Source organism: Terrapene carolina, unplaced genomic scaffold, assembly GCF_002925995.2.
Source record: "Terrapene carolina triunguis isolate 2854851 unplaced genomic scaffold, T_m_triunguis-2.0 Scaffold236, whole genome shotgun sequence".
In the NCBI taxonomy this organism is placed as follows: Eukaryota; Metazoa; Chordata; order Testudines; family Emydidae; genus Terrapene; species Terrapene triunguis.
This window is the reverse complement of record NW_020664587.1, coordinates 4177570-4205355: the sequence shown is the minus strand read 5'-3', so window position 1 is coordinate 4205355 and position 27786 is coordinate 4177570. Positions and strand designations below refer to the sequence as shown.

Here is a 27786-nt window from a genome sequence, read left to right as displayed (position 1 = left end):
CAGTGCGCGGATTGGGTAGAGCTGGCCAGGCTCGGAAGCGGATTCGCGGAGGGAGTTCTAGCATCGAGCGCGCCCATTAGCTGCGCGGGTGACGCTCAGGAGCATGCTGCGTGGTGATTGGCGGGTGCGGGGTTCCTCAGGCTAGGTTGTACCGGGGCGCGGGCGGGAGAGCGGCGACAGAGGCGCCCTGAGGTGAGGGGGCAGCGGGGCTGGCCGGGGGCTCCATGGCCGGGGAGGCAGTGGGGAGCTGAGGCAGTGGGGGCAGCTCGTCACCCCCCATCCCCTGGCTGCGGCCCGGGGCGCTGCCCCCCCCCTCCAGCATGCTGCCCGCTCGGGCTGCGGGGCACCTGCCGTCCCCGGTTACGGCCCGTGTGCTCGGCGCTGTACAGACCCAGCTGGCCCCGCCGTAAGCGCTCGCGATGGGCGCCGGGCGGTATCGAAGAGGGGGCGGTGCGGCCAACTCTCGCCCTGTTTGTGTCAGCGCGTTTCCCTCTCAGCCCAGCCCGTGGAGCCAGGGAGGCGCCTGGACACGTGCCCCGAGGGCAAGCGAAAGGGGGACAAAGGAAAAGAATCCCCAACGCGGTGTTCCGTTCTGAACGGGCGAGGGGGTTTTCCAGCCGTTCTAATGATTTGGGGCCTCGGGACTCCTCGTTTTGTGACGGCTGGGGACGGGCTGGCAGTACTGGAGATGCTGCCGCGTCTCCTTGTCTGGGTGAGAGCGCGCCCCGTGGCGCAGCGCCGCTCTCTGGCTCAGCCGAGCGTTCAGAAAGCTCTAGCCAGGCCCTCGGCCTTTTAAAGGGGGACGGCTTAGACAAGGCATTGCGGGGTCTTTTTGTTTACGTTCAGGTTTTTAGGCGTGTGTCTGTAGGTAGTAGTGAAGGGAACCGATTATAATCACCCTAAATACAGTCGCTGAAATAAAATACGTATGTATGAGGGGGCTGAATTCTGAAAATGGGGCAAAACTGGCACGGTATTATCAGAGCCAATTTACAGTCATGGGTACGTATTTTGCTGTATCTGCCTAGGTACTACTATACTTAGTATTTATGTGGTCCTCTTCATACATACACCTCAAAGAGCTTTCCAAAGGAGGGTATCATATCACACTTTTATAGAGGGGGGAAACTGAGGCACAAACTTGTGACTTTCTTATGATTACACAGCATTCTATTGGCAGCTGTATCATAGAAGAACCTAGGTCTTCTGGTTCTTTGGCTTGTCTACCCACTGGATTGTACTGCCATAATATATAGCGTGAACACCAGACACTATAGTAATGGATATTCAGAATTTACTGTGACTGTAGTATGAGTGAAAGCGGGGCAGGTTTAAAAAAAAAAAAAAAAAAAAAAAGCTCTTGAGGAAGCCTTTCAGGGAGGTTTTTTATTACCAATGAAGATATTTCTTTCAACAAGTGGTGTCTGTCTTCATTTCAGTTATGAATAGGGTTGCTCCACAGAGGGATAACATCTCATAAATGGAATCAAAGTAAGCTGCAAGGTTAGGAAAGAATTGTGGAGTGCATGCTCTTAGAAAACTTCCCAAATGAAGTCTATGAGACCTGAGACAATGGAGCCATTGCCTGAACTCTATGACGTCTTCCAAGGAGAGGTATGTATTGTCATTGCTTAGGGTCACAAAAAAGTATGGGAGACATGAATAGTGCAGGACATTGAGAGAGGATTAGAGCCTTTCATTTTGAAATCACCAGCCCTAATTACTTGCAACAAAGCTAAGTGACCTGTGTGAAATGAGCTGCTATTGTGTACTCTGGTTCATAGAGAACAAGTGTCTACATCACAAAAAGCCACTACCACCACAGCTGCCTCTGACTGACCCCTTGCTGGCATTCCCATTATAGAGACTGAGTACATAGGCTATATAGAGAGAGAATTCCCCTCTCCCCCTTTAGGTTAGAGTTGATGCACATTGATAGGGATGAGAAGAGGACTTCAGTCTCTTGAGCAGCTGCCTTGTACCAGCATTCTCAGATTAAAGAAAAATATTTAACACACTTTTTTGTAAATATCGTAACTAGTGTTTTGAGAACTGGTTGAGACTCTTATTGCAGGTGTTATTTCATTAGATGTCTTTAAAATAAAACTGATGGGTGAGCCACATTGCTAATGCAAACACCTCCATTCTGAAGAGTAATAACTACTAATTTAAGAGGATTAGCTAAGAATGTGTATTCATAAACATGCTAGTCTTCTTGTAGGATGAGAAAAGCTGTCTTCAGAGAATTCATGCTGATTATTTCTCTCAGCCCAGTCTAATTTTTCAACTCAAGTGTGAGGGATCTGAAAATCTTATTGCTTTAATTTTGGTGTCATGTGGAGCTTGGGGATAAAGCTTTCCATCCTGCCTCATGCTGTGAAATACAAGAGACTTTAGCTTTTAAAAATTGGAAACTGTCTTGAGTTTAATAGCTGCTATCAGGAATATTTGTTGCTCAATCTGGCACAACTAGAAGACCTGAATTGCAATACCTGGGGCTCCTGCCACTTATTGGTGCCTGAACTTAACATTAAAATGTATAGTGCCCTTAGTTTCCCATTCTTCTAGTTAAAAAGGGAAGTGAGATCCTGTCTGCCTTGTTATAATCAAAAGAGCCCTGGGTACTATTTTCCCCCTTAAGAATGTTAAGAGGACAAAGGCTAGAATTATAGGTGTCAGGGGACTGAGAATGAGTTAAAGAGCCTCTCAAGTCTAGATTGGTTCAACTCCAACATCACGCCCTGATTCCATAATAAAGCTCCGCATGGATGGATCCATGCAGCGACTAATTAACTTCAGTGAAGTTCAGTGCAGGCTCAGGTGTCTATTTGCACAGGGTTTATTGAATAATTGGGGCCATAGTCAGCAGTGAGCGAAAGTCATTACCATCAGATGCTTGTTTGTAATAACTATGTGAAATTAGTTGGTGGGTCTCAGTGCAGGTACTAGTGGACAAGTATCCATTTCAAAACCACCACTGCCACAATTGGCACTGACTGGCCTTTTGGGCAGTCTCATTAGAGAGGCCTAGGATAGAATAGAGCATGGAGGGAAGGGTTAATTCCCCGTTAATGTTAGGGTGAGTCCCTTCAGAGGCACGCTAGTTTGAAGATTTAGGGAAGTTTTTGTTGCCTGTCCATTGTCTGTTCCATAGATAAGCATAAGACTGTTTCCAAGCCTGTCAGTCTGGTCTCTCAGCACTAAATTTACTCAAATGGTAAAATAGCGGAAAACAGAAGTTAAAAATATTGGTTCCTGCTGCTGAATATAGCAAATAGACTCTCTTTGAAAAACATAATTTTTCAAGATCTGTCTGTAATCTCGCAGGGCAGAAAATAATCATCCTGTGCTTTTGTGTGTATCTGATGCAACACTGTTTGTTATGTAGTTCCCCAGTTCAAAAGCAGATAACCTGAAGCAGACTCATAGAAGGCAAATTAGAAACAGCTGAAACCAAATACGTGCATTTAAAGAGAGTGGGTTGAAGGGAAGGAGAAAATGAGACAGAAAATGGGTGTAATGTACAAGATTCTCTTTCAATCAATGGATATATTGATTTTCTTCACAGGTTGCTGCTGTAACAGAATATGGGGCATTTATAAAAATTCCAGGCTGCAGGAAACAAGGTTTGTTTCTAAGACTAGATTTTCAGACTTAGTTTCGTGCTGGTTTGGTTAAATCATAAAATCCTCCTCTTGGAGAAGGACTTGACATCTTAGAAAATGCTGCAAAATGAGTCTGTTGCCTACCTCTCCCGAGTTGATTAAATCCCCCCAGTTTGGGGTTTGGTTTTTTACTGAGGTCTTGAATGTCCCCATTTATGCTATGTAAGGGCTCCAGATACAATGATGGGGCTATATAAATGCTTGCATTAACACTGAATATATTCATTTAACATTTTTTCTGTAAATGAGAATAAGTGTGTTTCCAGGTGATTATAGGCTATGTTGGAGTGGCATTATAAGGCACTAGACTGGAGTGCAGTAATTCCCTACAGATTCAGGGCCCGGAATGCTTAATTTCTCCTATGAAATAGAATTCATAGATGGAAGGAAAATCATAATGGTAAATCATTGACTGCCGCACAGTCCAGGCTTTCTTGGTTATTTTTCATGTTTTTCCTATCAGTTGTGTGAAAGACTTGCACTAACAGGTGAATCTGAGTATACAAGGGAAATAGTTAAACTGTACAGGAAATGTCAAATGCACAAGGTAAACAAACTGAAAAAGTATTAAATATCTTTTTCTCCAGTCTCTGCGTTGCAATGGTACTAGGGGGGTTACTCGTGACAAAAATAAGTGGAAAGTTTTCCGCGTCAACTGTGACACTAAAAAAAAAAAAAACAAGAAAAAAAGACTGGGCTTTCCCTTGAGATGTGGTTATACCCTGAAAAATGACACTATGGGTTCAATAGTTAATCTTGCTTGGACAGTCCCACAACAAATGTCTAGTTTGTGCAAGTTAAAAGGATTATTTTTCTACCTGCTAGTTCTGCAATGCCAAGCCAGAGTCTTCAAGTCAAGTTATGTTTTCTGCCTCTGGTGTTGTCAGCTAAAAAATGTGCTGCTAACGCCCGAAACAGAATAGCATCTTGTTTGTTCTCCCCCAGCTCTGTTAGGTCCACAGGATTGGCAGGAATTAAAACTTGTTTGTGCCTCTTAAATTAGCATCCTATCAGACAGCGAAGGTGCTCTTTCTTTGAATTGTTTTTCTTACTTTTCTTACTAACTGCACTCTAAGATCTAAAATATGCAGCCTCCCATCTTACCCTTCCCACAAGAGTGATTTGTAGTCAGAAGTAATTAGCATTGGGTTTTATACAGTAGGGACCTAATCCTGCAGCCTTTATGGATGTCTACATTCCATTGAAGTCATGGAGACTTTTGGCCCAATCTTGCAGTACGTACCACATGGCTGCAAGCTTCCCATCTGCACAGAGCTTGTTGCTGCACCAGAACCTTAAATTTGCATGCACCTTGCTATGCACAAAGACTCGCAAGATCAAACTCTTTGGGGGAAATTACACCAGTTCTATGAGATTGGAATGATATAAGTATTTTTTAGCTGTCAGGGTCTCATTTTGCAAGAGCTGCCCCATTGTGAGTTTGGAGCAGATTTTGGTGGCTTTAGCTGGCTGCATTTGGTTTATAAATGGTTTTGAAAAACCGATAAACCTCATAAATCTTTATTCTGCATGAAGTGGTGATTGAGTAACCCAGGTATTTCATTTCGCCTGAGGATACTCCAGCACTTGATGCTCTCATTTTCTAGAGGATATGTTCAAGCAAAAACAATTTATTTTATTTTTTTCCCCAAAACTACCTCTAGGCCTTGTCCATAGAACCCACATGTCAGCCTGTCGGGTGGACAAACCCTCGGAGATGGTAGATGTTGGAGACAAAGTATGGGTGAAGCTTATTGGAAGAGAGGTAAAATTGCTTATGGTGTCTTAAGCACTGTGTAAACTAAGAAAAAATTTGCAACTACAGCAAGCTAATGGTTTTCATGTTAACGGAAGCTTAGTGTTCCAATCACTTTGTTTAGTGCATGATGCTGTTTGTTGTGAACACAAACTAATCATGTTCCTCCTCACATGAGCATTTAAGAACCAACTTTTTGTCTGGTTTGCATGGGCTTCAAAGATCACATGTCATCTTGACTCCCCCCTGCACCATTGTTCAGGCTATTGTTTGCTGGTTGGCATGTCACCCTCCTCTATGGTGTTTGTATATCATGTGAAGTACTTCAGGATTTATTGGAAAGCAAGATGCTATATAAATGTAAACTACGCACTATGGAAAGGTCTCTAAACCCATTCTTAGCAGAAGCTGAGAATTCTCTTAACTCTATTTGAGGGAATGATCTTTCTTTGAAAGGACACTGCTAAAGTTTGTTCTTTTTTTAAAGATGACTTGCAAAATAAAAAACAATAGGGCTTGTGCCCTCGTTTGCTTCTTTGTGGTGTCTAAAGAAGGTCTGAGGGGATGTGTGTGCAGGGTGGATAAATTTTATTTTAAAAAAATCCAATTTTTATTTAAATCTATTCAAAATTAAATTTGAAATTGGCAACCTACATGAACACCTGAATTTATAATCTATTAAAATCACTTAAATATAAAAAAAAATATTAAACAGCACATGTTTGCTGCTGAGTTTTAAAGAAAGTCAGACCAGTTGGTGGAAGTTACTGACTAGGCACCGGGAACCAGATTAAGTGCTAAACCAGCTTTTGAAAGTAGTAGCCTTTTCTTCAAGTGCAGAGAGAATATTTTTTTCATTTCGGCTAGTTCAGTTCAATGACTAGTTCAGGGGTTCTCAAACTTGATTGCTCCGCGACCACCTTCTGCCAGCAAAAATTGCTACGTGACCCCAGGAAAGGGGACCAAGGTAGAGTGCCTGTAACTTGAGCTTCAGATGGTGGGGCTTGGGCTCGGGCTTCAACCCCTGGCCCCAGTAAGTGTAAGCCAGCCCTGGTGATCCCATTAAAATGGGGTCCCGACCCACAGTTTGAGAACCGCTGGACTAGTTCGTTCAAAGTTCAGAAACCAGTTGAGACTCGCAAAAGCAGTGAACTTGTTTTCCTCTTCCTCTTCCAATTTATGAATTAAAAACTAGTGTGAGAGGATGAGATTTACTAGTTCTAAAATCTTGAAGTGAGCAGAAACAATGAGTTAAATTCACCAGCTACAGAAAATATTTACATGGTTTAATTAATCATTAGTTTTAAGTGTAAAACATGGTTTGATCATCTTATTTTGGTTTCTGGCACAGTTAAGCTAGCGTTATTTAAAAAAAAAATTCAATTCAAATAGAGCTTGAGACAAATCACAAGAAAAAACCAATCAGCGTACTGATTTTAGTGCCTGCTGTTCGACGCTCTCCTTAGAGACTAGCAGAATGTAAAGATGTGATGAGATTACGTCCTCCGTTTTCCCCAAACACCAAACAGAAACATTTATGGAACGCTTCTACCTTTTCTGCATTATTTTTAATAATTCTGCCATTTCCATCTAGTAATGAACCTGTACCATTGTTAATGTTAGTGATGACTGTCTCAGTTTCAGGGTGAGCTGTACCTTTAACCTCCCCAACCCTGCTTGGCCTTCTTGGAGTGCACCCGCGTAAGATTTCAGGTTCACAGCCATCACTTACCTTGGGTGGATGTCTCTCCCTCCAGTCCGGGGTTTAGACTTGCCTTAATCACCCCCCAATGTTCTATTTCCTGGAGGAGCTGTGATAACCCTCCCTCATATAGTAGAACACAATCATGTATAAACCATTCATAAATTTAATCCAATGGTCCACAAAGATACTGCATTCTGTTGCAATCTCTGTTACAACAACATCACAAGAGCTGAGAGTGAAAGCTGACCAAGCCAGTGGGGAAGGGGATATTTAGTTGGACTGCTAAAAACTCCTTTAAAAAACGAACACATCTTTAATTTGAATGACTCACATTTTGGAGAAAGCATGTCTTTATTAAAGATTCAGCAATCCTGTCTCTTTGAGGGGTGTGTGCTAACAATGTGCCATCTTAAATCCGCTACGTATCTTTCAGAAATCAGGGAAAACCAGAGTTGACAGAGAATAACCCCCCCTTTTTTTTTTGAGGGTTAGGTAATGGGTGCAGGGACCTTTCAGACTTTATGCATACATTATAAAGAAGCAAAAAAAAAAAAAAAAAAAAGCAGAGTCTTTTAAAATCCTTTGCAGGTCATATTTCCAATTTTTTTTTTAATGTCATTATTGTAATGACCCCTCTACAGAGTTGTAACCTATGATCTGATCCGTTGTGGTGATTTTTATGATCTTATTTCTTAGACAATTATTTTGAAGTTATATACTCCAGTCCATTAACTAGAACACTGAAATGTAAATAAAACTAAAATATACTTGTCACATCACAAAACGTTTTAATTTTATCCTTGACTTTAGAGCATTCACTTCTTTACTAATTGGCAGTTTCATTCATTCTTTGTGGGTTTCCCTGTAACCGGGTTCTGCTATGACTTGTTTTTTTTCCCTCCATGTCTGTCTCTTACAGATGAAAGATGACAAGTTGAAGCTGTCTCTTTCCATGAAGGTCGTCAACCAAGGAACAGGAAAGGACCTTGATCCAAACAACGTTGCCCTTGAGTAGGTAAATCTGCTCTGTTGGGTGTAACAAATCAGCCCAGCGATCATTGCTTCCTTTTGTTCCCTGCCCTCCCATTACAGTGACTGTCCCAGTCCTCCTGCCAGGAAGGAGGCGGCAGCTCCCTCCTGAGCCCATCAGTGCCGCTCTGAAGCGAATGGAGGGGTCACTAAAGAACAATCTAAGATGTTCCCTCTGCAGCACTGTCAGCAAACGACTGCATTTGAATACCAAATTCAGCATGCTAACAAAACATGCTGTTCATAATGACCTCGCCATGGCAATCTTTCTTCCTGTGCTGGGGGTGTATTTATTTCTTGTGAGTTTACAGCCCTGCAGAATTGTCCAAACACTTACCATCCCAGGCACAAAATCTCCTCGCCTGCCCTTTATTGTGATGACATTTTACTACTCCATCAAAAATAATTATTTTATCCCAGGCATATGTTTGGGTACATTACGTGTATGTATATATTAGTGTAAATAGGGCAGCTGTGCGTTAGCTTTGAGTGTGATGGCCTTATACTTTGGCTATGTGTGTTTGCCTGTATTCTGTGAAGCTGGCTCTGAAGTGAGTCCTCTTATACCAAGAAACAAATAGGGAGCAAGTGTTATATGCTGTCTGTGGCTTCCTCCACCAAGTAGTCAACTGCATTCTGCAGAATAGTCACTTTTATTTAGATGTCTAGCTATGGATTTAAAAGCTTAACTTCAGGCAGCCATGTTTGAAAACTTTGGTCTGAGCTTCCAAGTAAATGCATGGGGTTAGAGGTGATGCAGATTGGAGGAGAAAAATAGTTCTTTTCTTTCCACAGTCAGGATGAGCGGAAGAAACGTTCATTCAGAGACTACACTAGTCAGAAGATTACCCTGGAAGCTGTCTTGAACACTGTCTGCAAAAAATGTGGTTGCAAAGGTACATTTGTGCTGTTTCCATTCTTGTTCTATTGTTCTAGTTTTTTGTCTTGACCTTCATTATGGAGGTATCAGTAGTGACTCTGCAGTTATGGCTGCGTTGATATATTCAGTTAAAGCATGCTACCCGTTTTTTTTCTCGCTGTAAAGATTGAATTTAGGTCTCCAAACTTAACTCTTCAGAGGACAACTGAAATTTCTGTAATTTCTAACTATTGCAGAGGAAACATTTAGAAATGCTCATTCTTAAAGACTTGATTCTCACAGCCATGCTCTTTTGAACTTCATCTAGCTAAAGAACCCGTCGCTACACATTCCAAACTTTTCTGTCTCACACACATTGCATTTCACAGCAAGGATACTGTTCTAATTTTACACTTCAACAGAAAAACTATTATTTCCTTAATTCATCCTAACTGCTTGCTATTTCAAGAAAAGCCAATGGAACTACTTAGTTCCATCTGCTACTAGGAACTGAATGCATGCTTGCGAGCAGTTCTGTGTTAGAATCTCTACCCAGACACTCAGTTTTAATGTGTGTGAGATAAGTCAGTTTGGAAGGATGAGATTTTTTTTTATTGGTAAACGTTGATTTCACCAAACACACACAGACCAGCACAAAAGATTTCCATCTATGTTAATGAAACTTATAGATAGGCAAAGAAATTAAGATCCTGTGTGAAAATGAGTTTAAGCCTTCCAAGGGAGAGTGGGGACAAAAAACCTAACAGTCTTCAAGCCTGAGTTTGATAAGTTTAAGGAGGGGATGGCAGGATGGGACTGCCCACGATGGCACATGGCCTATCGGCAACTGCCAGTAACAAAAATCCCCAACAGCTGAAGATGGGACACTAGGTGGGGAGGCTCTGGGTTACTACCGAGAATTCTTTCCGAATGTCTGCTGGGTGCGTCTTGCCCACATGCTCAGGGTTTAACTGATCAACATATTTGGGGTCAGGAAGGAATTTTCCTTCGGGTCAGATTGGCAGGGACCCTGTAGGTTTTCCACCTTCCTCTGCAGTATGGGGTAAGGGTCACTTGCAGGTTTAAACTAGTGTAAATGGTGAATTCTCTGTAAATTGAAGTCTTTAAACCATGATTTGAGGATTTCAGTAACTCAGCCAGAGGTTATGGGTTTATTGCGGGAGTGGGTGGGCGAGGGTCTGTTGCCTGCAATGTGCAGGAGGTCAGACTAGATGATTATGATGCCTTTTTCTGTCCTTAGTCTGAGTCTGAGATACTTTGCATATTTTGACGTGAAGTTCACAGTTTGTGTTCAACAGTTAATAAAGCTTTGCCTTTTTGAATCTCAGCATCTACTATTAAATAATTCTGCAAAATGATGGGGTTTCAGAACTGTGAAAATTTAAATTGATAAAAATAGGAAAATGCATAAAAATATATCTGTCAAAATCATAAAAAAAATTATATTGAATTCTGCGAAGCCTAGATATGAGAGTTGTATGGAAGTGAATCTTGGCTTAACTGGGGGTTTCTTTAACATATAGTGATTTGGTTGATGGGTCATATATTTGAGCAACCTTAGTCCTAATTAAGTATTTTGCCTGTGGAATTTGTACCATGCCCTATTTGTTCTCATATATTACATGGTCATTGGCTAATAGTTATGCTGGACTTTTAAACTGTGCTAAGAAAGCTTAATGAGTACACATTTAAAAGCAGTTTCTGCTGATGCTAAATATAGTTACCTGTCCAGTATGGACTGCACACAACCATCTTGAAAATGCTGCTAAAAACCATTTTCTAAACTAGATTCCTAACTATGGTAATGGTTTTAAAGCATTATTTTAAAAATGGCTTTGTCTGGTCCAAATTGGCTAGGCAAGATGTGTTGGCAGGAACTATTTTTCGAGTTCAGCCATTGATGTGTGCAGGGTAGATCCAAAATGAGGCTAATTTCCCAAACTAAGCAATTGTTTCTGTATGGCTTGCCAGAATTTGATGATTATTTTTTAATTCGACTGATCATATATATTTGTTTTTTAAGTATTTTTATTTTTGTCCATTTAAATTTTCAGTTGTCAGAAATTGTGGGGGCATCAGACAATTATTTAATGGCAGTAGACTTTGAGATTCAAAAAGGGAAAGCTTTATTAACCTTTGAACACAAATTGTCGACATCGCCTGTCAAAATATACAAAATATCCTTAAATCAAACTGAGTTCTCATGCAGCATTTTTCTTACTTTGCCTATCTTTGTTTCATTATTATCAGTGGAAATATTTTTTTCATTGGTTTGTGTGTGTACAGTAAAATTGACACTGATTAAAAAAATCGAATCCTTATAAGCCTACTTAAGATGCTTGGCTGGAAAGACATTCCCATTCTCGTGAAGGGCTTCCCTGACATGGGCTTATTCCCTCTGCCATATGCCCCTTCTGCTGTTGAAGCCCCTGCGCAGATAAGTCTCTCCCATAGTTCTTTGTTCAGACACCAGGACACTGGGTTTGTCTGATTAATCCCTCTTAAGTGACCTGTGTTCTATTCAGTACCTTGGGTTGGTTAATCAGTGCAGATTAAACCAGTCGAACATTAAAGGAAACAAGCATTGTAACAGGAGATTGTCACTGCTGCATCTAAGAAAAAACAGTGATTTAAATGTCGGAAATGAGAAACCACCATCTTTAGTCTTACAAGACAAATCGGGACTGACTTCTGGTCCCAGTTTCCAAGTATTTTAAAATACTGAATTTTATATATCTATAAAATATATAAACACAAAAAATTGGCTACAATTAATTGTAAATTAACCAAAGCATATTTTAAAAATAATTCTCAAACATATTTAATATTTCTCTCTTTTGGCCCAGTTATCTCAATGCTCATCCATCTCTGTGAAGCACTGTTATCCCCATTTTACAAATGAGGAAACAGAGATGGAGAGGTGAAATGACATTCCCAAGGTCATATAGCAAACCAGTGGCAGAGCCAGGAACAGAACGCAGGACTTAAGTCCTATTCTAGTGTCCTATCCACTGAGTCATCTGCCTGAAACTCTGCTTTTTTCATGGGGCCTAAGTTCTCTCATTCCTGCCTCCTGCTGGGACGTTTAGAGCTATACAATAAAGTTGCAACCTCGAATGAGAGGCAACGACCACTGAATGGAGTTTGAAATAGTGATGGATTTTTAATAACATGATGACAGCATCTTCCATCTGTCCCTTTGTAGAGAATGTAGCCTGGACATACGAATATAAGTTCAAATTGATGAGCAAAACAAAAACAAATGTATGTCGTGGTCACCTTCATTATCTTTAGTGTTGGTCAGTTTCAAAGGGCTCCAACTGTGAAGAGCAAGTTCATTTATTATTCTTAGGGCTCCATGTCTGTCCTGGAGGCCGCGGAAATCATGGATTCCGGGACTTTCCACCATCTCCGGGACTTCTGCAGGGGCCAGTGTGGCTGACCTAAACAGCTGGCTCCAGGGTCAGCCGCTCTGGCAGCTACCAGAACAGCCACACCAGCTGCTGCTGGAGCAGCCCCGTGTACAGCCAAACCAGTTGGAGCGGCTGCGGCCCCGGCAAGCTGGCCAGAGCGGCAGCAGGCCCTTCACGCCTCGCCAGCACCTCTCCCCCCACAAGATTTAATCACAGGTATTGTTAGTATAAGTCATGGACAGGTCACGGGCCATGAAGTTTTGTTTATTGCCCATGGCCTGTCCATGACTTTTACTAAAAATACCCATGACTAAATCATAGCCTTAATTATTCTTTGTATTATAATAGCACCTAGAGACCCCAACTGAGATCAGCACCCCATTGTACTAGCGCTAGAAACTGTCCCTGCCCTGGAGAGCTTTGTCTAAACGAAGGCTGGGAGGAGGAACAAAAGCACAGTGGAGGGAAGTGTCTTACCTTAGCTCTCACAGCAGATAGAGGGGAGCAGCCCAATGCTCACTTGGTATTAAGAAGGCATTCTATCACTTCAAAGGATATTTTATTTTAAGATCAACAGACTGAAGTAATCACCATGGAAATGGGCTCCAAGTAGAATCTTCATTGTGCTCCTCAAAAGAAATAGCCCACAAAGGGGGATTCATTTTGCTCTCTCCCATTTCAAACGTCGTTTTGCAGGTCATTTTGCCAAAGAGTGTTTCATGCAGCCTGGGGGAACCAAGTATAGTCTGATACCGGAGGAGGAGGAGGAGACAGCAGAATATGACGGTGATAAAAAGTCCAGCCATGCTGAGAATTCTTCAAAGAAAAAAAAAAAGGTACAGGTTGTATCCTTGTTGATGATAGACCACAGAAAAATGGGCCAGGTTACAAATGAGGCCCTAGGGAGGAAGTTAACCTACATTGCAAAGTGATAACAAGCAGGCAGCTCATTGGTTTGGGAAAGGGATAGATTTTAGTTTTGCACAGTTTCTATGGTGAAATGGACAATTTATGCAAGTTTTTTTTCTAGCTGACTGGTTCATTTTTCATAAATTTAGCTTGGATATTTGAGGTGCTTGTTACCATAGTATACCATAATCTTACAGTCTCATTGGTTTCCAAGTAGTCCACTTGTCCATTCTTTCATTCTCTTCTCCAGAAAAACAAACGATAGAACTGAGCTACCATCTAGTGAAGTAACTCTAACTCTAGTTTATCTCCAGGCTTTCAGTGTCAAACGGAGTTTTCTTTTCTTTGATCTGCCATTTCCTTAAAGTCCCTTGATGATTTCGTTTTTGGTCCAAATGATCGCTTTTCTTAAAGGATCTCTCCTAGGATGGGAAGTCTCTTCTCCCTCCCCATGTGCTCTCCACCCCATCTGTTGATACATAGTAGCACAGGAGTGGAAGCCAGCCATGGATCCTTCATGTCTGCAATGGCTTGATAGCTCTATCCCGCCTTGTCACAGTTCAGGGCAACTGCACCTGAATTTCCCCCTTGTGGTCCATCATGGGCACCCACTCTAGACTCCAGGCTCTTCAGCCATCTCTCCTGGGCAGAGACCTGCGGGTCTCTCTCCTGACTGGGTTTTTTCCAGGCTGCACAGTTCCCTACCTACACTGCGAGCTCCCCAGCAAGTCAGACTGCCTAAGCAAGGCTGCTTTGCTTTCTCCTCTGAGGCTGTACGCAGTGTAATTGCCACTAGTTATAAGTTACCACACAGCCCTTTCTAAGCAAGCACATTTATTCTTAAGGTGAAAGCATTACAGAAAAACACATTAAAAAATAAAAGGACCTACTTGCATGCTAATAAGCTTCCCAGAAAACACCCCAATTCCAAAAGGGTTCTGGCAGGTGATCAGCCATTCTCACCCCACAAAGGGGGTTTTCTGTGGTCACAAGTTCAGAACAGCTTCAGTTCAGAACAGTCACACCCAAAAATCTGTGACCCCCTCCTTTATGCAGCTCAGGACTTTGATCTTCAGATTCTAGGAGTAGGTAATCAGCAGACAGTGGGTTTCTCCACGGGGCATAGCTTCAAAAGTTTGGGTCCGGAGGTGGGAATTTGCATTCACCTCCTCCTGGGTATTTCCTAAGAAACCCACTCAACTTTGTTTGCTCCAAAAGTGTCTCCTTGTCTGGCACTTGTTTAAAATACTGTAGTGCTTTGAAGCTCCTACCACTTCCTAGGGTTTACACTGGTCACATCTCCCTCCAGAGCAGTTGCATACAGTCCCACAATAAGACTTTGGGGTTTATGGTATAACGGACTCCAAAGCTACCTAAACTTTAATTCAGTAAGATCTCCCAAATATATTACAGGAAATTGCCATATCTGTCGCACTCCTGTATACTTTGTTAAAAAAGCTTCTGGCAGTCAGAGTTTTAGGGACACCCAGATTTTGGGGTTGCATCCCTGACCATCTTGGCTAATAGCCACTGAGGGGCCTATCCTCCATGAACTTATCTAGCTCTTTTTTTTTAACCCAATTATACTTTTGGCCATCACAACATCTCCTGCCAATGAGTTCCACAGGTTAATAGTGTGTTGTGTGAAGAAGTACTTCCTCTTGTTTGTATTAAACCTGTTGCCTGTTTAATTTCATCGATTGACCGCTGGTTTCTTTTATTGTGGGAAAGGGTAAATAACACTTCTCTATTTACTTTTTCCTTACCAGGATTTTAATAGACCTCTATCATAACCACCCTTAATCGTCTTTTTTTCTAAACGGAACAGCCCTAATCTTTTTAGTCTCTCCTTATATGGAAGTCATTCCATGCTCTTGATCATTTTTGTTACCCTTCTTTGAACCTTTTAGAATTCCATCATATTATTTTTGAGATGGGGTGACCAGAACTGGACACGGTATTCAAGGTGTGAGTGCACCATTGATTTATATAGTGGCATTATGATATCTGTTGTCTTTTCTATCCCTTTCCTAATAGTTCCTAACATTCTGTTAGCCTTTTTGACTGTTGCTGTGTATTGAGCTGAAGTTTTTAGAGAACAATCCATGGTGACTCCAAGATCTGTTTTGAGTGGTAACAGCTAATTTAGAACCCATCATTATATATAATATGCAGCTGGGATTATTATTTTTTCCAGTGTGCGTTACTTTAGACTTATCAGTGTAGAATTTCATCTACCATTTTGTTGCACAATCACCCAGTTTTGTGAGATCCCTCTGTAAATCTTCACAGTCAGCTTTGGACTTAACTATCTTGAACAATTTTGTATCTGAAAATTTTACCACTTCACAGTTCACTCTATTTTCCAGATAAATAATAATGAATATGTTGAACAACACAGGTCCCAGTACAGCTCTTTGGGGAACCCATCTGTTTGCCACTCTCCATTGTGAAAAGAGACCACTTCTTCCTGCCTTTTGTTTCCTATCTTGTAACCAGTTACTGATCCATGAAAGGACCTTTCTTGTTATCCCATGACTACTTAGTTTCTGTAAGAGCCTTTGATGAGGGACCTTGTTGAAGGCTTTCTGAAAATCCAAGTACACTGTATTGACTGGATCACCCTTATCCATGTGCTAATTGACCCCCTCAGGGAATTTTAATAGATTGGTGAGGCATGACTTCCATTTACAAAAGTCATGTTGACTCTTCCCTAACAAATCACGTTCATCTATATGTCTGATAATTCTATTCTTTAGTTTCTATCAGTTTGCCCAGTACTGAAGTTAGGCCCATTGTCCTGTAATTGCCAGGATCGCCTCTGGACTCGGTTTAAAAAATCAAAGTTACATTAGCTACCTTCCAGTCATCTGGTACAAGAGGCTTGTTTCAGCAATAGGCTACATACCACAGTTCTGCAATTTTATATTTGAGTTCCTTCAGCACTCTTGGGTGAATACTATCTGGTCCTGGTGACTTATTACTGTTTAATTTATCAATTTGTTCCAAAACCACCTCTATTGATACCTCAGTGTGGGACAATACTTCAGATTTGACACCTATAAAGGATAGCTCTGATATCCCCCATATCCTCTGCCGTGAAGACTGTGGCAGAGAATTGATTTGCCCCTTGAATGACTTGACGCTTTCAAGGTGTTCCTACTGCATGCAATGGTCCTGAATCTCTTCCATGGTACAGTTGAGCTGGAATCTTAGAATTGGGTAGATTTACTTTTTCTTCTCAAAAAGCCCTGGAGAACTTAATTGTGGCAATAGAAATGGGGCTCTATAAAACCTGTTCTATAAACATCTGAAATGTAATAGAGAATGAGTTCATTCCTGCAGGGTTTTGGACTAGCCTATGGAATTCTACAGTAGTGTTATAATTAAATGCTAGAGGATGGTTCCAAAGATGTGGTGGTGATTTACTATTCAGTTCTTTAGAACTTTGTGTAGGAGTTGTGCTCTAAGTGTAGGACATTGACCTGTACATCAGAGGTCACCAAGAGGTCATCCTGTTTAGATTGCTGATATTCAAATGCCATCTTGAACTTCAGTCTTGGATTCAGGCATACTTGTTTGCAGAGGAAAACTGGGAATCTGTACTTTTCCATTGCTGTCTTGGATCACAGAAGGTGGTCAGTCTAATAATTTTAAATTATGTTAATTCTTTAGCTAGGTGGCCATGTTGGGAATAAGACCTGCAGCCTGGAGGCATCAGTAGTCAGAGGATCTGCTTACCCACTCTATCTGAGGGAATTGTTGAAGGCAAAGAAAGCGCACAGCAGGGTTAGTCATGTCTACCCAAAAGGCAGACTGCTATCAACTAGTATTAGATGGGATTCTCTCACACGCACAACCCCCTAGGCACCCTGATTGCCCACGGACTTTGCAGGACTAAAGCTAATGAAATATTAATGAGAAGAATGCGTGGAGGGCCAGCTAACTTCGAAGTAATGATTCACACTGATCAGCACAAATGCCAGCTTTTGTTCAGGACACAGCAGTCTGTTCAATGCTGTGTATTAACATAGAGCCCAACCAACTTTGTCATGTTGTTGAGATAGCTTCTCAGTAGTCCAATGGCTAGGGCCCTAGCCTGAGACCTGGGTTCAAGTCTCTGCTCTGCAACAGACTTCTTGTGTAACTTTGAGCAAGTCACTTAACCGCTCTGTGCCTCAGTTTCCCCTCATACGTTACTGCACTAAAGATTGTGAGGTTCTCAGGTATTATGGTAATTGGGGCTAGATAAATACCTTAGATTATATAAAAGTTCGGTGAAAGCTGCCTCACGTTTTGTTACTGAAACAAACTCTTTAACTTTTAACTCTTTGGGTCACAGGAGAACAAAAAGACTCTTCCATGGGAATAGTGCATACCGAATCTCGGCTGGGCATGTGTAGGAGGAAAATATGCTGAGCAAAAATTTCCCTTCTGATTCCCCCCCCACATATCCCCCGTCCATAAGAAGGTCAGCTATTCCCAAGTATAAAACTAAAATCTCTTCAGTTTATTTAATTCCACTTAAGCATCTAATTTTCTGCTCAAATGCTGTGCTTTCTGTAGCTAAGCTACATCTTTCTTCACATAAAAGGTCCTAAACTGGACACTGTGCATCAAAAGTGGTCTAACTAATGCTTTATAAAGTGACAGCACAATATCCTTGGATTTACATAATCCCAAACAAAGCTGTTTTTGAGAAGTCACTTTCAAAAAGAAATGGAACAGTATTTCAGAAGTATTTTTACAGTCTGTCCCTTCATGTATAGCTTGTCTCAGAAAAGTTCTGTTAGAATTGGAAAAGGTGCAGAGAAGGGCAAGTAAAATGATTAGGGAAATGGAACAGCTTCCACATGAGGAGAGATTAAAAAAACTGGGACTGTTCATCTTAGAAAAGAGATGATTAAGGGAGGGAGGGGGTATGATAGAGATCTATAAAATTATGAATGGTGTGGAGAAAATGAAGTATTATTTACTCCTTCATGTAACACACGAACTAGGGGTCACCCAATGAAATTAGTAGGCGGCAGGTTTAAAACAAATATAAGGAAGTACTACTTCACACACTCCACAGACAACCTTTAGAACATGTGCTCTCTCTCTGAGCACCTTTAAATCTGGAGTGTGTTTACAAGTAAAATAAAAAATGTCTTTTCTAACTTCCAGTCCTGCACACTCAGGTGAGAATCAGGAGTCAGCTAATGCCTTGGCTCATGCATCATCCATAAAAATTCTGGAGATCAAACTCTGCCCTTATTTACATCTGAGCAGACCCATTGCCTCCAGAGGGGTTTCACTGGTGTAGCTGAGAGCTGAATTTGACCCTATAGTTGCAGTGAAGTTATTTCTGTTGCTGCTTATATGAGCCAGAACAGCATCCAGCTGTGTGGGTTGGTACAAGGTTAATAGGAACATAATCTTCAGAATTATGAGTAAAGAATTGAATAGTGTGTTAGGTGCAGTATAGGAATCTAAATATAATGCAAAAGTGCTATTTTTACATAACTGATTCTCTGCAGTGGGACCACATCTTAACTATGGAAGAGACTATTGTCTCTCCATAACTTGCTCTTTCTACCCTGTGAAGATAGGGGCCAGGCTCTGTTTCCATGTTGCCTTGTTGAGAGAGAGAGAGAGAGAGAGAAAATGCCATTGAAAGTAGGTGTAGTTATAGGAGACGGTGGTACTGTTTGCTACACTCTCTCCTATATGTTCTGAAGAATGAAAAAAATTCCTTTGATTTCCAGTCAGAATGAAGCCTCCAGCTTTGTAACCTGTATTTTGCCACCATTGCTTCTTTCCAGCATGATCAAAATATTTAAATCCTGTTGTGGGTTAAATAAACAGGCCCCGTAGTGTGGATTATTAAAAATGCAGGCTGGCTGGTTGTCATGCCAAACAATGCTAATATCACAACTTTACAGAAAAAAAGGCAAAAGTCACTTGTTTTGGAGCACACTGCCCTCTAGCTAGGTATTTGTGGTCCCATCACTGTACTGTGTGAATACTTGTGTAGTATTTCAAAGCACTTACTTTAAACCATTTACAAACCCGGGTCATTCTCTCATATTTCACTTTGTTGGATTTACATAGAACCACAGTTGTGTGATGTTAATAATCTGAGAAGAGGCTGTAGGATAGTCTCTTCTAATGGAAGAAATATCCCTTGCAATGTGAGGCAGCTTTCCTCTCCAGCTAGGAGACTTTCACTCCCTAGAAGCCCTTCTAGGGTCTGTGGATCCTCCCATGCTAACCCTTCCCCTCATTCTGCCTCATTCTCCTCTCTAGCTTTTCTTTTGTCTCTGCTGCTGCTGCTTTCAGTTTTTGTTACATATGAACTGGTAAGCAATTAGCATCTTGTCAGCCTGCCCTCGTGTTGAGGGATACACTCCTGCTTGATTTGTCTAAATAACGACACACTTTGTCCTAACTGCATCTTTTCAGTGTCCTTATGTTTGCAAATATGGAGTGAGCTCTTTTCGCATGGGCTCTGCCCAATCTGGTCCCTTTAAACTGGTTGATATTTATCTTTTGAAGGGGAACAAATCTAAGGGGAGCACTGCCATTCCTCTGCTGCAATAATATAGGTGGTTAAACTGAGGTGCAGAAAGGTGAAATGACTTGCTCAAGATCACAGAGCATGTTTGGCGTGAGAGCCAGGACTATAAGTCTGAAGTTCTTGCATCCCAGCCCCCTGCTGTCACCACTAGACATGCTGTGTTAGGTTCTTAGTTAGGCCTGGTCTACACTAACCCTCCCCATTCGAACTAAGATACGCAACTTCAGCTACGTGAATAACGTAGCTGAAGTCGATGTACTTAGTTCGAACTTACCGCGGTCCAGACGCGGCAGGCAGGCTCCCCCGTCAACTCCGTGTACTCCTCTCGCCGAGCAGGAGTACCGGAATCGACGGCGAGCACTTCTGGGTTCGATTTATCGCGTCCAGACAAGACGCGATAAATCAAACCCAGAAGTTCGATTGCTTGCCGCCGAACCAGCGGGTAAGTATAGACGTACCCTTAGTTACATTGGATCCAGAGCAGATCCATAAAAGGGTAGAGTTTTATTCTGGATTTTCACAGGTGTCACTCATATTGGAACCTGGGCTACCACCTTGTTGTTGTCCTAGTTATGTGCTTCATTTCCTTATGCTGAGTCAGGTTTTTTAACTTTGCCCTCTAATTAAGCTGCAGAGACGTTCCCCCTCATTGGCTGCTGGCTTGGAAGGAATCATTCTGTTTGTAGTGCCATGAATTATGTAACTGTACCAGTTGGGTTGACTATTCACTTCTATTTCCTCACCAAGTGACTCCACAGCACTAACAGCTGTGACAGGGCAGGAGTGATTTACAGCAAGGCTGTTCCAGCAGAACTCCCCATGAGCCCCGGGATGGGCTCGAGGTTACTGGAGAACATCTTCCCTAAGATAATAAGCAGCGCTGTCAGCTTCGGTGACACTTGGCTTCTCCCGTTACATTCCTCCCTAGAAGGGAGTGTAAATCATTCTTTATATGACAGAAACAATGAAAAGGTTATAGTTAGGGCTCCCATTACTTTGCTGCCTCATCTCCCTCTGTCCTTCCGCTCCTTGAAGCATGTTCACAGCCAGACCTTGAGCCTTGTTAACACTCTTTCAAATGGTTGAACTAAAAAAGTAAAATAAAATGAGTCTTTTTGTCAGATGTACTGAGATCCCTTGTTCGTCTCTTCTCATGACACACAAGCCTGAATAGCCCAGGATGTCTCCAGCCAGTGGGCCTGTGCCCAGGTGATTTGCGTTATGGACACTGTGTAGTAGTCTCCTTCACCTGGAGGAGAGAAATGGATTCTGCCCTCTCCCTCCCCCCCCCCCCCCCCCCCAATTTGTGACTGTTTTCAAGAACAACAAGGGCTAGCTTCATCCCCACAACCCCCCATATTTCCTTTCATGCCAGCCCTGTCATGCTTTAATCACTGGACGGTTAACTTGTTTTTTAACCCCATTGTTGATTTAATGCTTATTAATAGAGGCTACATACTCAGAAGTATTGTGTTCTCTGTGTACTGCTTACAGTGTCAGTTAATAGAGCATTACAGTGGCTGGATGACTTCAGTCTAAACATAGCAAGGGGTGACAATGAACAAAGGGGGGTGGGGGGGAAGGGCGTTGGGGCAGAGACAAGTTACAGGTGGGAAAAATCCTGATCCAGTACACACATTGTTAGCATATATCTCATTAGTGCCCGGGGGAGGGGAGGTCAGAAGACCCTCTCAGAAGCAGGCACAGTGGAGAGTGTTCTGATGCTTACCAGTGCAACAGTACCACAGCAAATAAATGACACTCAAATAACTGTAGGAGATGACTATGGCTCAGTGTAAGCCTTATATTGGCTGCATTTCCTGTGATCTGGGAGCGATGGAGTTTGTGTAGTTGATCTTTGAAGTTGTTCTTAACCCTTTTCCGTTGGCACAAATATTTTTTCCAGGCAATGGTTTAATTTCAACAGCCTGGGTTTGCATGCTTGGCACCCCTTCTACCCAGGAAACCTCCATCCCCCTCCCCCCCTTTCAACCTTGAACTCTATGAAAAATGCAAAACAGCCCCTAGTGCATGGTGATCCATTCCTGAGAGTTTTGTGGATAAAAGCACTGAACTCTGACTCAGGAGACTTGGGTTCTATTCCCAGCCCTGCCACTGGCATGCTGGGTGGCCTACGGCAAGTCACTTCCTTTCTGCCTCAGTTTTCCCATCTGTAAACAATGGGAATAAAATGACGCTAATCTCGTTTTGTAAAGTGCATTGAGATCTGCTGATGGAAAACCATGTAGAAGAGCTAGGCCAGCATCGTCTATACTGAGCACAAAGCTGGGAACCAAATTGATAGAGCCCTGTGCAGATACAAATTTACATCCGTGGATGCAAATCTGTATCCGCGGAACCGCAGGGCTCTCCCAGGAACCACAGTGGTGAAAGGAGCAGAACATGGGGCCGCCTCTCCCAGGAGCCAGTGCCCCGTGCCGGCAGCTCCTCTGGCATAGCTGTACCTCCTCCAGCCCTGCCCCGCTCCCTTCTATGCAATTGTCTGCATCTACTGTCTGGGGGCGTGCATGCCGCTAGAACATAAGAGCACGACCAGGGACAGCTGCCGGTGAACCTGGTGCCCGCCCCAGTGGGCAGGACTGGGGTCGGTACAGCCACGCCTGAGGAGCTGCCAGCGCGGGGCACTGGCTCCTGAGAGCAGCAGCCCCACCCTCTGCTCCTTTCGCCACTGCGGTTCCGCGGATACCAATTTATATCCACAGATACCTGCATCTATGGGTATAAATTTGTATCCGCGCAGAGCTCTACACATCAGGATTGCAAAGTATTGTTAAAGCCAGTTAGTGGTGCTGGTTGCCCTAGAATGTGGGATGTGGTCCCAAATTGTGCTCTATCCTCACAAGAGCACATGGACTGGACAGGCAGCATCACATTCTTAAGGAAAAACTGGTCATCTTGGTGTTTCACTAACTTCCTCCTAGAATACACGGGTGCAATGCCACACTCATTTGGAAATTTTGTTTAGAAATGCTCTAATTCTTTAGAAGTGTTGGGTACGCAAAAGCAGGCAGATTGAACTGAGGAAAGCTCAACACACCAAGACATCCGGGCACTTGCTCACACTGCCCCAAAAGGGGGTCAAGACAGATGGCCCCTTCTGAATTTACCATTTCCCTGTTTAATCTCCCCCACTGGTAGCAATATCTGTCAGAGCTATTGTCAGAGAGACCGAGTATAAAGCAAACCTTTGTTAAGCAACTGCTTAGCTCATTACCCTACCACATTTCTTAGAGTTCTTTTAATTTCAGTTGCTTAACTAAACAAAAATTATTTGAAAGTAGATTTATAGAGTTTATTAAATATCCTTAACACTAGCAACTAATAGTATAGGATAGAAGGCAAAAATGGTATTGGACTATGATTTGGTTACATAAATTTAAACATTGGTTGATAAAACTGTTTAGGTTTTCAGAATCAAATTACACACCCAAAATAGAGAATAATTCTTATACTCAATTACTGTCTTAGAAAGGTGACTGTGTTTAGATTTTTGACTCAGTCCCTCATCCTCACTTGCCAATTAGTTATGAACTTTGGTGTTTCTAACACAACAGAGGAAAAAAAACCCACTAAGGCTAGATCACAAGACAATTTGGTCAATTATTTACATTCCAGTTCACCAAGGTCTCCTTCCCGATAAATCTGTAGTAGTCAGCCCTTGTTGCCCACTTCCCAGTGAATAATAATCTCCGGATCAGATAAACACTCCTAACTACCTAAAATAAACTCCTACGGTATGACAGACTGAATAGACTGAGAGCAGTGCAAGAAATTTGAACACTTGGTCTCATTTTGTAACTACATACACATAGAACTTGGAAAGTAGTATGAAACCATTAACTAGGGTAAACACCTGTACAGTTCTACAGTCGGTAGTTACATGTAGATGTACATGTAAACAGTAACTTCTTCAGTTTTAAAGCTACTTTACCACAAACTTAATTGGAACCTGTTCCAAAATAAAGACACACACACACTAACTCTGTCAGTCTGTAGAGCACATACACAAGCATGAATGCTTCCTCACTCATTAGGCACTTTGTTTCAAGAGATGGTCATTGAGTGATTTGGGTAGTCACTTCTCACCAGATCTTTACTCAGCCACCAGCCTTCAACTCCGTTATTATTCACAGCAGGAGTTAATGCTGCAAACGTAGGTGGAACGAAGGACAGACAGGATTATAGTCTTTTTCCGATGAACTAGCAGGCAACCTGAATTACTGGAAAATAGGAACAGAGGGTCCTGTGGCACCTTTAAGACTAACAGAAGTATTGGGAGCATAAGCTTTCGTGGGTAAGAACCTCACTTCTTCAGATGCAGTCTTGCAGGACCTCCGTCTTCTCTTTTCTAGGCATCTTTGGCTTTTGGAGAGCAATGTGCTGAAGAAAACAGGCTGCTTTATCCTATCCCATGTGGTCCAACCTGGTTCCTCTTCTTGGAGGTGCTGATGTGGACCATTCAGATGGTGACTCCTATTCTTTGATGCTTTTTAAACTTGTTCTAACAGTCCATTCGTTATACAATACAAAGTCACTTCAAGAACTGTTGTTCTCCAGCAGGCTGGCACAGCTGTATAAGCCTTCCATTTTTGTTCTCCTTGTTTTATCAAGAATAGGACCTTAGTATGTATGGCTGAGCTGAGTCTGTGTTACATTTCTGATTATTCCCTTCTGTGATCAAGTGTCCTTATAGACACACTATTTGGCTTCAGTTGCTGTTATTTACTGCCTATTTCAGCAGAGGTGTATTTTGCTAGTGTGATGGCATAGGCATGCTTGATTGTAAACATTAGCCTTACTTCTTCACTTCATTACTAAATTAAATCAATATGAACGCAATCCCTTACCCTCCCTACCAGGATTCCCCATGAGATGAACCTGTCATTAAAGTTTCTTCATCCAATTAAACATAAGAATTGCCTTACTGGATCATACCAGCTGTCGGTTCAGTCCAGTATCCTCTGTCTGACTGCTTCAGGGGAAGAAATCCTGCTCTGCCAGTTACGGGGTAACCTGGGCCTAGTAGTCAGAGGTTGCTTTATGTCTCAAAACATGAGAGTTTAGATCCTTTTCCTAGCTCTCTTTAAAAATATTAATTATAGCAACATTGGCTATTCTTGTTCCCCATGTCAACCTCCAATCCTTTTTTTGAATCCTGCAAAGTTCTTGGCCTCAGAGGTCTGGCTGTAGAAATGGGAGGGTAGGTTATCCGAAGTTGCTTCATGCCTAATAAAGTGTGTGTTGGACAGGTCCACTGAAAGGAGGTTTTGCTTTGAGCTATGAGTGAGAGCTAGGATTGCACCTTTGGTGAGTTGTGTGTTTGTCCTGCCTGTCACAGAAAGGCATTGTGGCTCTGTAGCATGTGTAAGTGGCCGCCATCATCAGTAAAAAGGAAGGAAACATATACTGTGGATGACTTTTATAAGCAAACCCCTAGCAGATTAATTGGCAAGAATTGAGAAGAGCATCAAAATTGATTAAGGAGCTGGAGGCAAGTGAATCAGGAGGAAATATTAAGAGCTAGACAGGTTGGCTAGAACAGCACAGCAGTAAATCACATTCAGGAGGTTATCGTCACAGCCATAAAGGCAAGAGACTATTTCTTTTCAAATGACACTTCCATTCGGCATACACTAATGGGGCACCCAGACCGTATCAGCTCCATTGACACTTACTCCTAACTATGCCCCTTTGTACCACCTTCAACAATTCTGATCGATGCCCCTCTTTCTGTTTTTGTACCCTTCATATTCCTCTAGCCTCCGTGTACCCTCCCTCACCTGTGCTCTAACCCAGGAGTTCTCGATCCTTTTCTTTCAGACCCCCTCCCCCACACACATGCTGTAAAAACTCCATAGCCCACCTGTGCCACAGCAACTGTTTTTCTGCATATAAAAGCCAGAGCCAGTGTTAGGGGGTAGCAAGCAGGGCAGTTGCCTGTGGCCCCACACCACAGGGCGCCCAGCAAAGCTCAGTTGCTCAGATGCTGGGGCTCCAGCGAGTCTAATGTCGGCCCTGCTTGGCAGACCTCCTGAAACCTGTTCGCGTCCCCCTGGGGGCCACAGAACCCTGGTTGAGAACTGCTGCTGTAGGGAACAGGCCCCAAGGGTTCCCTGCCAGACTTAAGGGGTTCAGTTACTTTCACATTTTTGAGTGGAGGGCCAGGGAGATACAGAGACTGGTTTTAGATTAGCTAGTTTAGAAACCCGCTTTATGAATAAACTAGGGCCTGATCTTGCCAACTACTACCCAAGTGAGTCACCTGTGTTTGAATCGTCTCTGACGTCAGTGGGACAAAGCACGTGAGTAGGGATTACTTGCCCGAGTAACAGTTTGAAGGATTGAGGTTTGTGCTTTATCAAACTGCCCCCACTATGGTAACTGTCTCACCCCAGTTTGCTGATATGGTTTGACATGTCAGAACTATTTAACTGCTGAGTAGCTGGACCAGCAGCCCATCCCGTTCTTCCCGGATAGCAACAGGCTGTGTGTTAAGAAATGACCTGACGTTCTCATTCTGAAAAGCAGCTCGCTGCCTTAACCAGTGAGCACAGGTGAGCACTTTGCAACCGGTGTGGCTTTGTCTCCTTCTTGCCAATAGGAAAAGAAGAAGAAAAAGAAACACAAGAGCAAGAAGTCATCAGAGTCCAACAATTCAGACAGCTCCGACTCGGACAGTGATGGGGCTCAGCCAGCCAGCAAGAGGGCCAAGCATTCGGAGAAAGCTAGTAAGCCTCAGAAGAAGAAGAAGAAGAAAAAGAAGCATAAGAAAAAGCACAAGGAATGAGGAGGAGAGGAGCTAGAAAGGGGCACTGGTGTTGTCAACTCTCTGCCTGACTGCTCTAGCCTTCTAGAGTAAACTACCTGGGAGAGGGTAGAGTTAAATCACTACACGCTTGTTTCAGGGATGAAGAACTTCCTTCTAAAAGCAGCATTCAGCTATTGATGTTAAAGATGTTGACTTTGAAATTAATTATCCACTATAAAGTTACACAGGCTGCCATTCTCCTGCTGAGAGCCCACTGGTTGTGCCTGCCAAAATAGATTCATTAATCCTCTTCATCAGTGACTCTCCCATCCTGTAAAGCTTCAGGTTCCTCTGAGTGAGCTGCCAGGGCTGCAGTGAGTTCCTTTGAAACAGCAAGGAGTGTGCAGGACAGCAGCAGCGTCTCCAGTGCCTGTCAAAGGGTGATCGCTCAGGTTTGGGCCCTGCCAACCAGTCCCTGCAAAACATTACAGGGAGCCACTCACACACCCTGTCAGCGGATTGTCTAGTCATGGGCACCGCCTCCCTGCTGATGGTTACAGTTCTCACCCCTCTGCATCTCAGTCCTGCCCTATGCACTGTTTTTGTATCAGTGTAACTCTGTGGCTAGGGGTGTGATTTTTGTTACCAATAGAGTTATACTGCTACACTCCTAGAGTGAACTCAGTTATGCTGGTATAAATGTCCTTATCATAGGCGCCGACTGCGTGGGCGCTCTGGGGCTGGAGCACCCATGGAAAAAAAAAATAGAGCTCAACACCTACCAGCAGTCCCGCAGATCAGCTCCTCCCCCAGCGCCTCCCGACCGCCGTGATCAGCTGTTCAGTGGTATGCAGGAGGCGCTGGGGAGAGAGGGTGGGAAGAGGCGGGGTGGAGTGGGGGCAGGGCCTGGGGCAGAGCGGGGATCCAGCACTCCCAGGGAATCACAAAGTTGGTGCCTCTGGTCCTTATACTGATACAGCTTATACCCCTGTCGTATGGGAATGGCTGTACCAGTATAAGTCATCTTCATACAAAAGTACATCCACTCTAGGGGGATTGTATTGCTTTAACTAACAACTTCTGTGTGTAGACAACCCCTCA

General features: G+C 42.9%; 1 protein-coding gene across 1 annotated transcript; it reads left to right on the top strand.

Annotated features, from left to right (window-relative positions):
- The first annotated feature begins 126 nt into the window (after positions 1–126).
- Positions 127–27556, top strand: ZCCHC17 (zinc finger CCHC-type containing 17). Its single transcript, XM_024203472.1, has 8 exons — positions 127–192; positions 1440–1614; positions 3569–3626; positions 5330–5430; positions 8046–8137; positions 8951–9051; positions 13145–13284; positions 26539–27556. Exons 2-8 carry the CDS (start codon positions 1549–1551, stop codon positions 26722–26724), a joined length of 744 nt encoding a protein of 247 aa, XP_024059240.1. The 5' UTR covers positions 127–192; positions 1440–1548; the 3' UTR covers positions 26725–27556.
- Positions 27557–27786: the final 230 nt, after the last annotated feature.

Excerpts from the sequence above, each read along its gene's own strand:
- ZCCHC17 (XM_024203472.1), top strand. The coding sequence starts at position 1,549 with ATGAAGTCTATGAGACCTGAGACAATGGAGCCATTGCCTGAACTCTAT. Across the intron at positions 1,615-3,568 it reads ATGACGTCTTCCAAGGAGAG|GTTGCTGCTGTAACAGAATA; the intron begins GTATGTATTGTC and ends TTTTCTTCACAG. Across the intron at positions 8,138-8,950 it reads CCAAACAACGTTGCCCTTGA|TCAGGATGAGCGGAAGAAAC; the intron begins GTAGGTAAATCT and ends TTCTTTCCACAG.